The sequence below is a fragment of the Phaenicophaeus curvirostris genome, chromosome 10, assembly GCF_032191515.1.
Source record: "Phaenicophaeus curvirostris isolate KB17595 chromosome 10, BPBGC_Pcur_1.0, whole genome shotgun sequence".
NCBI lineage: Eukaryota > Metazoa > Chordata > Aves > Cuculiformes > Cuculidae > Phaenicophaeus > Phaenicophaeus curvirostris.
The window spans coordinates 9,559,848-9,576,317 of NC_091401.1; the positions used below are offsets into that span (position 1 = coordinate 9,559,848).

General features: G+C 39.0%; 1 protein-coding gene across 1 annotated transcript in view; it reads left to right on the plus strand.

Moving 5' to 3' along the window:
• The first annotated feature begins 3,312 nt into the window (after positions 1 to 3,312).
• SLC9A9 (solute carrier family 9 member A9) overlaps positions 3,313 to 16,470 on the plus strand; it is a 191,921-nt gene continuing 178,763 nt past the window's right edge. The window contains exons 1-3 of the mRNA XM_069865160.1: positions 3,313 to 3,571; positions 12,451 to 12,653; positions 16,111 to 16,188. Of these exons, the coding sequence (XP_069721261.1) occupies positions 3,397 to 3,571; positions 12,451 to 12,653; positions 16,111 to 16,188 (456 nt within the window). The 5' untranslated portion in view covers positions 3,313 to 3,396. The remainder of the gene's footprint in view (positions 3,572 to 12,450; positions 12,654 to 16,110; positions 16,189 to 16,470) is intronic.

Here is a 16,470-nt window from a genome sequence, read left to right on the forward strand (position 1 = left end):
CCTCAGAAAAAAAGAGGGGACAGGATCAATAACAACCAGCAAATAAATTGATTTCATAGGAAGACTCCTGTAAGCAGTAGAACAGATTTCAAGATGCATTGAGGCCAGGCAGTTATAAACTGATACCAAGCCCACCACTGTGGGCTTAGTGCCCTTAGCCCCTGGTATTCCATAGGCAGTTGTGTAGCAGAACAGGAGCTATTATAGCAAGGCAGATCTTCCTGGCTGGAATGGATTAGAGAAGGATAACCAGTTGTGATCCCACTAATCCTGTTCCAGTCTGTCTGGGGATTTTCAACAAGAAAGCCGTGACAGAACATATGTTATCTGAGCACTGGCAAGGGGGTTGATTTCTCAGTTTCAGAGTTGGGTTTGATATGTTTTTATTTACATATATAGATGCACCTATTTTCAATGTTTCGGGTTTTGTGTTTTGTTTGTTTGGGTTTTTTTACTTTTAGCTGTACTATTCCTGTGCTTGCTAAGCATTGTCTCTTTGCTTGGAATTCCAACTAACTATAATTACTATCATTAATTACAATTTTTAAAATTTGCTTCTTGTCTGACTTGATACTTTCCAAGATGAAAATCTCTCTACTGGTTTATAAGACTACTTTTGTTTTACAAGACTACTTTTGTTATAAGACTACTTTTATTTGACTACTTTTGTCTCACTAGTTCCTGTAAGAGCAGACTTCTATATCTGCCAAGAAAAGGGAAGAAAGGATTCTTGTTCTGTGAAATTCACAGAGTTGATAAGTTGAACACAAATTTAGCAAGACTACTACCACTTCTTCATTCATACAAATGACATGCTAAGGGAGATGAAGCAAATATTATTTGTAGTAAGAACATGGCATTATGGGAATTACTTGACAATAGAATTATGTACAAACAGAAACTTTAATTTATTTTGGCTTTCTTTGTCCTGTTAAGTAACATTCAAAATCTCCTCTGTGAAAACTTACTTCATTCACCCGATAGCCTGTTCTGAAAAACAAAACGTAACTTTTTATTTTATCCAGATCTCTTCCTTCTTGATTTATCATTCGTTCTCAATATTGTACATACTATTTAGCTGCTGCAAAACATTGTTCCACCTGACCTGCACGCCAACCCAAACTCGGAGAGAAGTTACTCCATTGAGGATGTGACATTGATGAGGGGGCTGGGTACTGCTAAAGATGTGGTTACATACAAGAACATAGAAAGGCCTGAGCATGGAAAGAATCAAAACAATTTTTCAAATGAGGTCTTACTTCAAACACTGATACGGTTTTCTGAGGCCACACTGTTTCTGAGTATTTTTCACCGCTTCCCATCTATCCAGGCTCATCCTTTTGTTTCCCATCCAGAACTGCATTTATCAATACTTTCTTGAAGAAACAGTGGAGAGGTAATGTGGTTTAATGTAGCTCAAGAGGTATCTGGTACGGTGTACCTTTATTTCCAATAAAATAACATGGCATACAGAGAACAATAACATATCATCCCATCACAAAATACAGCAAAATTAACTACAGTCATAGTATCATTTAGGTTGGAGAAGACCTTTAAGGTCATCAGGTCCAGCCCTTAACCTAACAACACCAAGTGCACCACTAAACCATGTTCCTTGACACCACATCTGCAGTCTTTCAAATACTTCGAGGGGTGGTGACTCAAGCACATCCCTGAGTAGCCAGTTCCAGTGCTTGACAACCCTGTCAGTCCTGATATCCAATCTAAACCTCCCCGGCATGACTCGAGGCTGTTTCTTCTTGTCCTATTGCTTTTTACTTGGGAGAAGAGACCAACACCCACCTCACTACAACCTCCTTCCAGGTAGTTGTACAGAACAACAAGGTCTCCCCCTCAACCCTCCAGGCTGAACATCCCCAGTTCCCTCAGCCGCTTCTCACAAGACTTGTTCTCCAGACCCTTCAGCAGCTTCTTTACCCTTCTCCAGATGTGCTCCAGCAGCTCAGTATCTCTTTTGTAATAGGAAACACATTTCCTGCTCCTGAGGGCCACACCGTTTCTGATCCAAGCCAGGATGCTGTTGGTTTTCCTGGCCCCCTGAGCCACTGCTGGCTCTTGTTCATCTGCTCTCCAGCACTCCCAGGCCCTTTCCTGCCAGGCAGCTTTCCAGCTGCTCTTCCCCAAGCCTGGACTGCTTCATGGGGTTGTTGTGGTGCAAGTGCAGGAGCCTGCACTTGGCCTTGTTGAACCCCATCCCGTTGGCCTTGGACCATTGATTCAGCCTCCCTCTGCAGAGCCTTCTTGCCCTCAAGTAGATCAATATTCCTGCCCAATTTGGTGTTGTCTGCACACTCGATGAGGGAGCACTCGATCCCCTCGTCCAGATCAGGGATAGAGATGTTAAACAGACCTGGTCCCAGCACTGAGCCCTGGAGACACTGCTAGTGACTGGCTGCCAGCTAGATTTAACTCTGTTCGCTGCAACTCCTTGGGCCTGGTCGTCCAGACGGTTTTTAACCCAGGAAAGAGTGTGCCCAGCCAAACAACAAGCGGCCAGTTTCTCCAGAGGAACACCGTGGGAAACTGTGTCAAATGCTTTACCAAAGTCCAGGACAGAAAAGCTTCCATGAGTATGAGCTATAAATAGTACAATAATTCGTACTGCTTTCTTGGCTTAGTTGAGTAAAGTAAATGAAAACATAAACAGCAGAAATGATGGAAAGTAAAGGCCACTGCATTTTATTCATTTTTATAGACTTTATCAAGGGGTTTTAATTCTAGGTAATTGGACCCTTGCTTTTATAGAGAACTTGCAGTCTTTCTGCAGGATTGGTACAAGGTCAAGGCCTAAATTTTGAAATCTTTACCCATTGTTTTGTTTTCTTCTTCAGTCTTTGCACCAAGAGAAAGTGCCACCTTTCATTTATCACTTGCAGTTAAAACTAGGAAAGAAGAAATATTTTTGAAGTTGCACAGTCCAGTTCAGGTTGCCAAGCCATTGTTTTAAACATCAGTTTTTCCACCTTTAGCTATCAAGACAAAATATGATTTTTAGGATTCAGATGATCTTGTGAACTCTAGGAATAAACATTACAAACATAGACTAAGTTTTAAAACAAAACTGTAGGAGTTGACAGAGCCTGAGCCTCAGCAGCAATTTGTGCCTCTCCAGCTGAAGCAAGCACCGTCCAGCGATGCAACTGTAACATTCAAAAAGAGACAGGGCAGCTTTAAGAGAAAAACAGGAAGCTGTAACTAGAATCCAGCTGAATTCTGAGCTGGGGCACTTCACCCTGAGGCTGCAAATGAAACAGATGTGGTTGCTGTGAGTTTCTATAGCATCCAGACTTTGTCACACCAGAGGTGGTAGGACTTACCTTCATATGATTTTTTTATTATTATTATTTTGCATATATTTTCCATAAGGGGAATGAAATGGAGAAGTTGAAGAAATATGAATCAGTGAAAGATGAAGATCAGTTTTATCATCAAGGAGCTGTGGAGTTGCTAGTCTTTAACTTTCTGCTCATTCTTACAATATTAACAATTTGGTTGTTTAAAAACCATCGATTCCGCTTTCTGCATGAAACTGGAGGAGCTATGCTTTACGGTGAGTATAAATTTACGTGCCAGCTTAACATGGGACTAGTCACGTATTTATGGTCAGGCACTTGAGATCAAGTGCTGGCAAAGCTCAGAAAATGTGCTGAATGAAATGTCATCAGCTCCATAACTGTACAACAACATTATAATCTAACACTATCTCTTGTGAAGGAGCTAGAGGCTTCCTTGCTCAGGGAGTGGCTGTCATGAGCTGGTTATCCTCTCAATGCGCATGTTACGTTCCACTAAGGGCAGGCAGCTGCTGCATGATACTTTGGGAGTTATGGAGTTTACTGTTTTCAAAATAATGAAACACCCGCAATGAAAGAGATTACTTCATTTGCTTACCGTTGGTTTTGATAACATTCAAAGGTGTTACTCTAGGAGCTTTGTGGATCGAGCCACGTTGTTTAATAAAGTTTAAATGATCTTGACACTTTTCTTTTGGGGTTGTTTTTTTTTTCCTGTGTGCCTTTGTGAAACAAATTATGAAGAATGCCTCTCAAGTCTTCTTTGAGCACTGATTGGACTGTAATTTTAGTTTGCCAGTCTGGTTCTAGTCTTTTTTTATGAAGTTTTGCAGCATTGCTTATCTCTTCCAGGTAGAACTTTGTGCATTGTCCACCGATAAAAAGTGCTCCCTAGTTTCGTGGTACACACTTACATGTATAATGATTTCTCTTGTTATCCTCTCTTACTGCTTTTTTTTACTTTGTGAAAAGCCTGTGACTGGTAACAGAAGCGTTACCATAAACCACATATTGGAGGGTAACTGTCAAAATGACAGATGTAAATCAACAGCTCAGTCCTTAGATGTCTAAATGCCAGCCTGTTTTGATTCAGACACATTCTATGCTCATCACATACTCTAGCTACATAGTACCCAAAGCTGGTTTCATTAAGATTGCATATTCTGCAGATAATTTGTTTATCATGCAAAAAGCTCTGTGGAGGCTCAACTGCAAGCCTGCAACAAAAAAGGCAACTGGCCCTTAAATTTTTAAGGCAGAAGCTTCCCTTGCTTTATCTGTATCAAGCATATTAAGATGATCTCAGGCCCACAGTGAGACTGCAGCTGAAGATCACAGTCCTCCTTGCATCCCTTTCAAACTGTTTCATTAGATAAATTCACTGCATGAAATTAAGAGCTCGGGCTATTTTGTCTTCTTGGCTCCCTTACTATCTGCACAAGTGACTCGATACTTCGAGGACAGCAAGTAAACAAGAAACTCTTGTATTCAGCCAGTTACTGAGCCCCTAACACCTGAGTGAGGAAGCCTGCAAGATCTCATCTGGCTTATGTTTACTTTAAAGTTGTGGAAAAGTATTTATTTTGTAACACGCCCTTTTTCTGATCTCAAAATCTGTCACAAATAGAAAACACACTTCAACTCAATCTTATGAATATGCTTAGTTAAATGCAATGGTTTTCATTGTTAGACATCACCTGGATTGGTTAACAGTTTTACGGAATAAAAGTTTCACAGCATCACCAAGAACCCATTTGTTTGTTGCATTTCTATCAATATTTCTCAAAATAAGAGCTATGAAACACTGTGCAATATATTCATTATGATCAATCTTAAAATTAAGACAATATTTTTCTAATTACTGCAGTGACTGGCCTATAGCAGCTTCATGTATGCTATCATGTGGTTTCCCACGTGCAGCTGATGACATTTGTTAAAGACAAAAGCCTATCAAAATAAAAATGAAATATAGGGGAATACAACACTACACAAATAAATGAATATTTAATTAGAGTTTTATCTATCTTTTGGTTCTATTTTGTTGCCTGCCCAGGACATGACATGACCTGCCCATTGTGAGTACAACCATTTTACGCTATTCTTTTGATCAGTTAAGAGATTAGGCTCCAGCAGAACAGACCTTTTGAATTATTAAAGCGTACACGAACAATGGAAACACTCCTTGTGATTGTAAATAAAGTATCTATTTAGTCTTTAATTATTTATTGCAACCTTCTGACCGGGGAAAAAAGCTTATTCATCGAATCTAAAAAGCTCATTATGTCCTTTTTATCCTTAGAAATTTTGGATATGGTTTTAGGTATCCTTAGCATTCTAGAAGAGCAATAATGAAAAGAATGAGTAATTTCAGAGGCCGTGATGGAAGTGCCAGATCAAAAAGCAGCAGCTTTGGGATAAAACCTTCATGGTATGAAGCACCGACTGAGCTAAATCCTGCCTTCACTTATTTTTTGCCTTCATCTTCAGAACAATTCTGGTTTATGCCCATTTTGTACAAGCCAAGTGTCTCCATCCTATAGTCTGCTTTACTCCAGCACATTGAGATCTTTGCTAAGTACGTGAATAACAGCGCAAGACACCAATAGTGTTGCTTCTAGTGATAAAAGAATACGGAGCACCTATTTGCATATCACGTTGTATAGAATGATAGGTAGGGCTGTATTCCTCCTTAAGGCAGTGTGCCACTGGGCGTACAGCAGTGGAAAGGATGGAGAAAGTGAAATACGAGGAAAACCAGGGGACAAAATAACCACAGAAAGAGAAAAACAGGAAGAACTTTTACAGTTGCTACAAAATGCTGAACAGCCATAAATTGAACACTGGGAACATCCTGATAGAAAGTTCTATTTAAGGTATAGGACAAATAAAGTGTTTTCACATAAACTCTGTAGGAAAATGCAGTTTTAGGCCAAATACTTCCAGTTAAAGAAAAGCCCATACTGGAAAACTATCTAAATAGAAACTTCAAAACCAAGATGTATTCATTTTTTATCAAAACCATGATTCAACACTAAATATAGCTATATTTAACTTAAAGATCTTTCTGCAGTTGCAGGGGAATTCAACATAATTAAAAAAAAAATGCATAGCTATATATACGTATCTAAAAATTTCAAGGCATTTAACTTGAATTTACTTACACATCCAAATAGTTTTGTTTGTTTTGACACCAAACTGAAAAATCACTCACAATCTACAACAAAAAACACAAACATACCTGTTTATTCATTCATTCTTTTGTTTTCTAGTAGCTCAGAGAGCTTCCTCAGCAAACGGTAGCTTGGTTTGACAAACAGATGCCATATAGTAAACTCCAGCTCCTAATTTCCATATATCAGGCAAGCAAGTGAATATGAAAGAGTAACTTGTGGCAGCCAGAACAGGAAGACCATCCTTTACATACATTATAGCACAGTTTCCTATACAACAGCATAGTCTGAATCAGCACGGTAGACTATCTACATAAGCAGTAACAAAAACTGAATGCCATGTCTTTAAGAGAAGAATAGGTAGCCTATTCCCTTAGCACCAGGCCCCAGAAGATGGACTTTCAGTACTAGACTAAATAAAAGACTTAAGTGCTTATTAGCCAGCTCCTCCAGGGCCTGTTATCTTTAGATGCCTCAGTTCTAAAATGCTAGGTGCAAATTCCCCATATAATACATAACTCAAAGCCCTTAGCCAGAGCAGGAGAATAGCCCAGAGGTAACAGAGTGAAAAACTGAGTATAAACATCCGTGTTTCTCATCCTCCCCAGCAATTAGATATTAGGGCTACACCTAGGTGCCACCAGTTGCCTCTGATCTAGAGGCTAAGGCGCACCTGCAGGTGGGCAGCCAGAATTAAGCTCCAACAAAAAACCTAATAGCTAAGCAAAAAATCCCACCCCATCACCCACTCATCAATACCATTTGTGCCTTTTCTCTGCTCAGCTAATCAGCAACTTTGGTTGAAATTCTCCTAGAATACTTGTCACCCCCTCGGGACTGTGTGATGCTCATTAGGGTGGAAGTGAGGCTGCCTGAAGATGTACCTGCATTCAGCATTGTGCTCTGTGCAACTAGTTGTTCAGCCTGGAAGGGAAATATATAAAGGACAAATGACAGAACAGTCAGTGTAGCACTAATAAGAGATGGCTTTGCGTTGTAGTGGTTGGAGATGGTTCCTGAAGGTTTGAGGGATTGGTGGGATTGGAGGTCCACTTTTTTTTTTTTTCCCCTTCCCCCTGATTGTTCAGCTCTGGACAGGTTTGCACTGGGAAAGCTGACTTGCAGAAGCCCTTCTCCAGCCTTTTCTGAGGATCCCATGCAGCATGTTTGGAAGTGAGGCACACAGCAGGGTTCTTGATTCAACTTTGGTGGAGGTGTGTATTGATTAGGCAATATGACTCTTGCACCTCCTAAACCTATTATGCCTCTTTTGTGGAGTCTAATTGAGAGTTTGTTCTGAGTGCTGCTAATTCTGAAATGTAGCAATGGATGTAACGAGACCCAGAAAGAGGAATCTCTAGCCCTCAATAAAGTAATGAAGGGTACTTCCTTGTCTTCCTGACTTACAGCGAAGAGAGATTGTCAGTATTTGGAGGAGAGCATAGTGAAATCGCAATCAAAGCAGATGCTAACACTTTGTGGTGGGCAGATGAAGAGGGGAACAGTGTTCCTGAGGCAAACAAACATGGGAGAAATTCTAAAATACTTAGAAAAATTGAGTAATGGCTAAAACTGCATCCTGAGGTGTCCTTATTAATGAAGGCATTTAACAGCTGACTAGATACAATTCTGGGGAAAGAACAGTCCTGTTTAGCTCAGGAGTTTGCCATGAGTGACTTAAGAAGTCCCTTCCAGTGCTCTGTTCTACAATTAAGAATTTTATCCTGCTTCCACTAAAGAAGTAGGAAAACCTGCATCACCTTCAGCTGAAGTGTGACTGAGCTCTAGTTACAGTGAGATTTTGCTGCAAGGTCTTCCTTCAAACAACAACTGAGACATTTTTAAAGAAATCTATGCATTGGTTACAGACTTTCCTGCTTCAATCCTGCATTTAAATCAGTGTGCTTAGAAAATGAATTAAATGCAGCCTTGGTACTAGTTTTGAAGGAAATGCAGTTTTGGTATGGTTATAAGGGGAAATAAATAAGGGGAAGCTGAGATGAAAACTTTTGTAATTGGGTTTGGACACCTAGAATACCGAATTGTACTCGACTTTGTGCACTCAAGTACACTCAAGTTTGCGTTTACAATAACCTGCATCCTTAACTGATGTAAAGCACTTTGAAAATGTCTCTTCATGCTAATGAGAACCTGAGTATAACACCTACTTGTGAAGGCTGGTAAGAGATGCAGCATCATTCCTGAGTCATCTGCAGGGAGTTTTAACTGCCAAATTTCTAGACTTAGATGGTAAAGCCAGGCTTTCTGTGCATGCCACTATGAGATCAGAACTATTTGTACAGAAGGGATGTTTTTACTTATATGGTTTTATATACCACATCCTGTAGAACTTTGTGAGAATATGTTCGTGTTTAATTATTCTGCCAGGAAACACCAATTGCACTGAAATTATTATTTCAGTTTGGAAGGGGGAGCAGGGGAAAGGAGAGTACATCATATACCTATTTAAAAATGAATTATTTTTAGTAGAATATAATCTGGGCACCTGAATTCAATCAAGAAGGAAATGTTATAGAATGATTTAAAGCAGATAGTGCATGCCGTGAATGATGCACTTACTAAAATATTAAATACACCCTTCCCAGATTTTTAATTCACTGAGGGTTTTATATAGGGGTTTTGGTGCATTAATTATTACTGAAGGAAGAATGCAATTGCATCACTTATATTGACTCTTGCGATATACTGCAGAGATAGCATTTGTCTTTGAACCTCCCATAGATTGTTTGAGAATGTTCTGAATCAACACATCACTATGGGTCCCATCCACATTTTGCTCAAATTTAATACGTTATAGAATTTCCTTGAGAGCTACAAGGATGTCAAAGCCCCATTGATGCCCTGAGAACATCGACTGTTAGACTCTTCTTTAACGAAGCTTCCCAATGTATGTATGCTGTTGGATACTCTCACAATTCCCTTGTACTTCAGTTATCATTCTGTTATTTATGTGGCTCTTTACATCATCTAGATCTGGACTGCATCAGAGGATAAGATCTAAAGCTGGCAGGAGAAAATCCAAAAGGCAATCTTTAGTTCCAGTTATAAATGTCAGTCAGTATTGATTTTTATTTTTCTACAGCTACTGTGACTGTATTTTTAAAATATTAATTTTCTGCAAATGGATTTCTCTATACTCAAGAGCTGTCTTGCAGGACCAGGATCTACATTATTTGCATTTGTTTCTATTCCATAACTTCCTATGGAGACAGTTTGAGACTACAGCTGAAGAGAACACATCTACTCAGAATACAGAATAATACTGGTTTAGAACAGTCCTCTACTCCTATTCTAAACTTGATGCTACAAGTGGAAATAATTTACCCTTGGACAATTAAATGAAAGCGCCTTACTGTAATTGAGAACATTCTTTTTCATTTTTAAAACTATCAAACAGTATTTGGTTCCAAGTATGTGCTGTATTAGCCAGCACCACACACATACTAGGGATCTTGGAATGTTGTCGGACACAGCAGTCCACCTGGCTGTACAACAGAGATGGAAAGGCAATGTCAGCCTTGAGCAGTTCCTTGCTATCATTCAGAAACTTATTATGTCTACCAGCCACGTAAACAGTTAAACTACCAAGGCTAAAGGATAAATCAGAATAAGAGCTCTGAATAGTAGGGTTTAAACTCTAGTTTTAAAAATGACTTTCATTTTTTTTTAGCTTTTTACTCATGATTTTTAAGCTCTCAATTGAAAATAGCATAATTTCCCTAAAGTCTTCACTTCTGTATGCAGCAAGAAGACTGTTACTTGTACCGATAAGCATGATGCTCACTGTTGCCTGTATAACAGAAGAAGGGAGAGTAGAAAAAAAGATTACTGTCCTACATAATTTTGGAAGACATAGTGTGAGGGTCTTGGTAAAACTATCCAGAAAAGGCAGGTTAGTATGACATGCTGTAAATGAAAAGATAAATATTAGAGACCAGGAAATGCAGCAAGACAAGAAGTTGAGCAAGCACAGAAGAATCACGTGTGGCAAAGAAAGAGCGATATAACAGGGAAATTTGGTAAACAGACAGTGAGAATGCAGAAGAAAAGAAAAGGGAAATGAAAGAGGAGAATATGGGGTGGGTGAACAGGTTGTAACAGCACATTCATCTAACGAGACACTTCTTTCTCCCAACTATTTTAAACATATTCCATCTTGTGACCTGATATGGATTCTAGAGAAGTGGGGCTATGTATTCCTGCTCTTGGTATACTTTTTTCTCTCAGTTTCCTTGCACAGGCATGGGTGGTCATCTGCGGAATGCTTCTGTTCCCTGAGCTGAAGAAGTCTATGTAACACCTGATAACAAGGGTGTAAAAAGGATATAGTTTAAAACACAGAGTGATAGGAACAAAAATGATGAAGGAAAAACTAAAGGTTTTCTGTTCCAGAGAATCAGAAGGAAACATCAAGTCTTGTCCAAGCACCGAGTGAAATTGAATAAAAAATGAAAAATTAAAGATGTGGCTCTTCTAGAGGAAATCTAATAAAAATAAGATTAAAACCCTGACTGTTTTAAGTAATTACGGGTTTCCTGGGTTTTGACTCATGATTATGGGGCTGACCACTGTAGAAGTTATGTTTCATAGTAGCATATGCCGTGGTTGCTTCCCTTTTCCCAAATATATTTTCCTCTAAACTTCACTACAGTTTGATTTATTATCTGATTTATTACACAAATGCTGTATAACTTAAGAAAGCAGCCTTCAGATTTTCTACTGCTTATCTAAATACTCTATCATTTAAAGAAACCAACTGTACAGAACAGTTGGTACAAACCGTGTAGAAAGGCATATGCATACTCAACAAGCAATGCAGCTGCTACTCCATTGTAGCATCAGTCCAGAAAGCTACAAACTTGCCTTACACGTGTACTAGAAATAGGCAGTTCAGCGTCTCTGTTATGGGAAAATATCACAATAACACAGATATTGTGTTTATCTCTCTAGGCATTTATCGTCACTTTTATCACTGTGGCATTCACTGGATGAAACTTTAACATCATATTTTTCAGATGCTTATCAACTGTTTCCTGTAACTGAATTTCTTGCCTTTCATTACTAAGTGCCTCTGTCTAGATGTTTCCATATCTTCTATCAATATTTAACTTGAGGTTTTTTAGCATTTTATGAATGTGTTCATAATTAGTAACTGTAAAGCTGTTCATCACATACATGGGACTTCAAGCATATAGGACATAAAAGAAGTATGGAAATTAAATTTGAAACCAAATCCAGGTCTCTGAAGATAGAAATAATATCAGTAATGTTATCTGGCTAAATATTAGTCACCTCTCCTGAAGTAATCATGCAAGCACTCACTAGAGCCAACAGAAAGAAGCGTACCTTCCACAAGGCAAAAGTACATTTTCCTCGCCATTAACTGTAAAGGGAGACACAATGGTTGTCTTAGATAAGAGTCCTAAATTGTAGATAGTCAAATCAATTAATCCCAGTCTTAATCTTCCATTCCTTCTTTCTGCTTTTATTTTTTCATGTTTATACAATCTCAAAAATACAGAAAGCAGAATGTGCCTGAGGATACTGTGGTCAAGAGTTTTGCCTCAACAAATGAAATATGTAAAACTACCCAAACCACAGCTGATTTTCAGATGCTCAGTACAGCATGTTAGTTATGTGGGAATCCCTCCTCTTCCATTAACTATAGAAAGCATGTGAGCAAGCAACTCAGTTAACAGCTGTATCAGAATGATTCCAGCAGCTGGAACTAAGCTTATGTTAAACCAATGTCTGTGTTCTAATGAAAAGACCATTTTGGAGGAATTTCTTCTGGTCATCCATGAAGTGCTGAACAAAGTGTACCTCTGGAAAGGTGGAAATACTGAGAAAGTGGCTTCCTAGCCTTAATAGAGTTCATTTTTCTCAAAATCAGTAATTGTGTATCATCAAATACTTAAAAGTTTTGGGTTTTTTTAACTCTCCAGGCCTTGTAATGGGATTAATTATACGATACTCGACAAAAGCATCAGATGTTGAAAGTGGAACAGTTTATGAATGTGAAAAGCTGAAATCTGGGCCATCCACTCTACTTATTAATATTACTAATCAGGTCTACGAATATCAATACAAAAGAGAGATCAGCCACCAAAATCTCAATGGTCACCACGGCAATGCAATGCTTCAGAAGGTAAAACCTATCTTATTTTTTTTCTAAACCATGTAAGATATTTATTTATACCCTTGAGGGAGGAAAACACGTTTCAAGCTAAAATGTGACACAGAGGGTCTGTTCTGAATTCAGACTGAGAAGGGTAAGTCAGGAAGGAGAACTGGAAAGGAAATAAAGTGCAGTAGAAACATGACTATTATTTAGTACACCACTGCTGCCTGCTTGCAGAAGAGTCGCCTAAACTCTCTTACATGACAGTCACCTCCTGTGGACACTGAGTTCACTTGCAGGCATAGCTGTTACCTTGCGTTCATCGCTACCAAAACTTTATAAAACCCACTGATATCTTTATTTATTCTCTGTCTTAAAAATGCCTTGTTCTGACAGCAAAATGCAAGGGAGTTTTACCAGCTGCATGCAGCAGAGGTAACTACAAACTCTAAATGTTTTATGAAATATAAACTTGGAAATAGGTAAACTTCCATAAATAACTGGGGTTTTCTATAACACTCAGATGCTTCAGAACATTCTCATATGCTCATTCACCACTGCAGTGGTCCTTAGCAGGGATTTCACTGGCTGTCCCCAAGTCTGCAGACACAGCACTGTGCTAAATCAGGTTGGATGCGAAAAGGGAAGTGCAGGAGGAAGCTTACAGACTTTTACAGTGTCATGGCCTTTTTCTCCAGTTTATAACAACTTTAATATTTTACTTTGTTAGTATACTCTTCCACCACCTTGCAATACTTCTTTCTTGTAATGTTCACTTTCTTAAGCAATTTAAAGAACTCAAGAGTGCAGAGGGACTTTTTAAAACTGGGATTTTATGGTAAAGACATCAGATATTAACATGAAACCCTTACCAGTGTGGGATTTTTTACAATATTGCAATATATTTTTCGAAGTACTACTATGTATCTAGTACACTAATGCCTGTTCCTGCATATTGCAGTGGTTATCACCATAAAAACCTTTAAGTCATTCTTAGAATGTACTCTGGGGAACTCGGCAGAATTAGGATTTAACCAGCTGCTCAAATTCCTTGCTGGTGTAGAACCATTGTGAGCCTGCCTGTCATTACAGCCAGAATCTTGCCATTCTCAGACAGAATTGGGCTATCAAGGACTATCAGAGCTGTGGTGGGTGGAGACAGGAAAGTACTGCGGCAGTCAGACTAGTCAGATTTTGCTGAATCTTCATCCCTTTTCCTGCTAGTTGGTTGCAAGAGGTTTGTCTCAGTTTCCAAGGCACATGTACTGATTCATTATATTTGACCATCTTCATCAAACCTGATACACTGAAGCTGACTTGTGTTATGAGAAAGGAAGAACACTAGCTTGCACAGTTGTTTCTGTTGCCCTTACAGAAGATTGCCAGGTCTCCTTTCCACAGGCTCACTTTGATAGAAGATTCTTAACGATCTTACTGGTGAATTAAGTGTTTCTCTCAATTACTGGAGCGGCCTCAGCCTGCCTGGATTTTCACTTATTTCTCCTTCAAAATTACCTGGCAAATGTCCTCTTAAAAAGAAAATAAATAGGAAAGAGGGAGGAATTCGACAGTATTCAACAGTATTTAGCAGTCAAGTACAACAATGCCTGTCAGCCTTCCTGATTGGCAAAAGCACTAACGTAAAAAAGAGAAACCATGAGCACACTATGCTCTCGTTTCTTTGCAACTGCAATTCCCTTTTGACTTCACTATAACAGTTCGCAAAGTGCTTTTATCAGAAAGAGTAGAGTGTGCCATGACTTACAAATGTGTATCCTTCAGAATACAATTTTGAATAATAAAACATGCAGTTGGGTTTTCTGATGCCTATGGAAAAAAAATGCTTCAACGTATTTGTTGAATTAATTCCAAAATTAACATTCGAGGCTGTTAGTTCACAGGTGAAGACAATCCTTTTTCTATTGCATTTTCAATGAAGATACAAGCGTGCCTGAAATTGCTGGCATGTTATTTGCCAGCTATTTTTTTTCAACTTTGTAATTCAGATTAAGCAGAATGGAAAAAAGGCTGAGCTCTTACTTCCTGTTTATCAAACCAAGCAATCTGTTAGTGAGAAGACAGAAGTAGTTTTGTAGGCAGGTCTTATACTTTTCAAGCTACATAGCTTATCTAGAATACTGTAGCCTTAAAAATATCACTATAGCTGAACAAAGAAGCCACATTAGTGACATCCTGTCTCTTTTGAAAGCATTGCTCCAACACAGCCTGCTGATAGAACAGTAAACAGTACACAGGCTACTGAAAATACTTTTTTCTCCAGTAATGCTGTGGTTTTAAACAGGATTTAGTTTTATTGGAAACTACTTGTAATGAACTGCAGCACCTGAACATTGTCCTCGGTCGCTCTCTGTACCTGAAGTTGAAGGCAAATATGAACGGCACAGTGATAGCTGGAACAAGAACTTTTTGCCTTGCTGAACATCATTCTCATTCTAGCATTACTTTAAACATTTTAATGGCTATTTTATAACTGTTTCTGGCTGTTCGTTTCACATGAGCAGGGCTGACGTGTGAATTTCACGTCTGTGTAGGCAGTCCTTTGGCCAAAAAGGATCATTTGTGCTTTGCTAAACTTACAGTTCATTAGCGAGTTTGGCTGTAGTCAGGCCAAAACAGATTCTCTGAATAGGACTGACCATATTTTATGAGGAGTATTAGAGCAGGAAGGATACTGGAGAAGCAGTCAACAGATTTACTGAGACTGATTTTCTGTTTATGACAACAGAAGCCTGACCTTGGAGGTTAGCAGATCTGATCAAACAATTGTAGCTTAATGAGTTATGTCACAGCCGAGCTACGTTACCCAGCCACAGGAATGTTCCTTGTCTGCTGAAGATGTGAGGTAAAACACATTTTTCACTTTTAGGTTAGCTCAGGTGAAGTAATGAAGATGGTCAAAGTGTGCAGTTTTCATGTGCAGTAGTTCACAAAAGTATGTATTAGCTGACAGCCAGGGGCTCATGAGGCAATATTAGCAAGCTCTGTCCTTGCCTAAATAGATAATGCTTCAAAGGAAACTCACATTGGGCTTAGTAGGGTAGGCCTTTTCTTTTATCCCCATTCTGTACATGGGGAATTGAGGCACAACACTGATGATACGTCTGTCCTGCAACTGAACAGAAAGTCCGTGTCTGAACCAGGAATTCAGACGTGGAACTGCGGAGTTCAATATCTAGTAGTGCAGATGCTATCACAGGTAACACTGCTTGTATGTGTTCTCTGTAATACAGTGCATGACTGGTTTCCTTCTTCAAGGAATACTCTTCAAGCATTCTATATATATAAGGAGTAAAGAACAACACATTAATACTTGTATAAAACAAGTCAGAATAACATTCTGGCCTGCAGACATTGAAGCTGACCCTGAGATTATCCTGATAACAAATTACAATGCAAACCTTTCCCTTCAAATTAAATGTTATCTTATATTTGTCCTTGCCCTCTCTTTTATCCTTTCTGGCAGATGACATTTGATCCTTCCATCTTTTTCAATATTTTGCTGCCACCCATTATATTTCATGCGGGATACAGTTTGAAGAAGGTAAGTGTCTCTCTCTGCTATTACAAAAGTGACTGAACACAATTGCTACTTTTTAGGTCCCACAGGCCAGTGACAGAGGAAAGAGTCAGTTAACAATTCTATTGCGTGGGAAGAACTTGAGAGAAATGGAAGAAAGTTAGAGATGCATGGAGCTCAGTCTGCTCCTTTTCTGCATCTGTGCAAAGATTGGATTGTGCTGTTTATAACACTTGGGCATTTTCAGAGTAAACAACTTCGACTCTGGTGACATTGCTTGTAGGCAGCAGCCTATCTGTGGTTTAT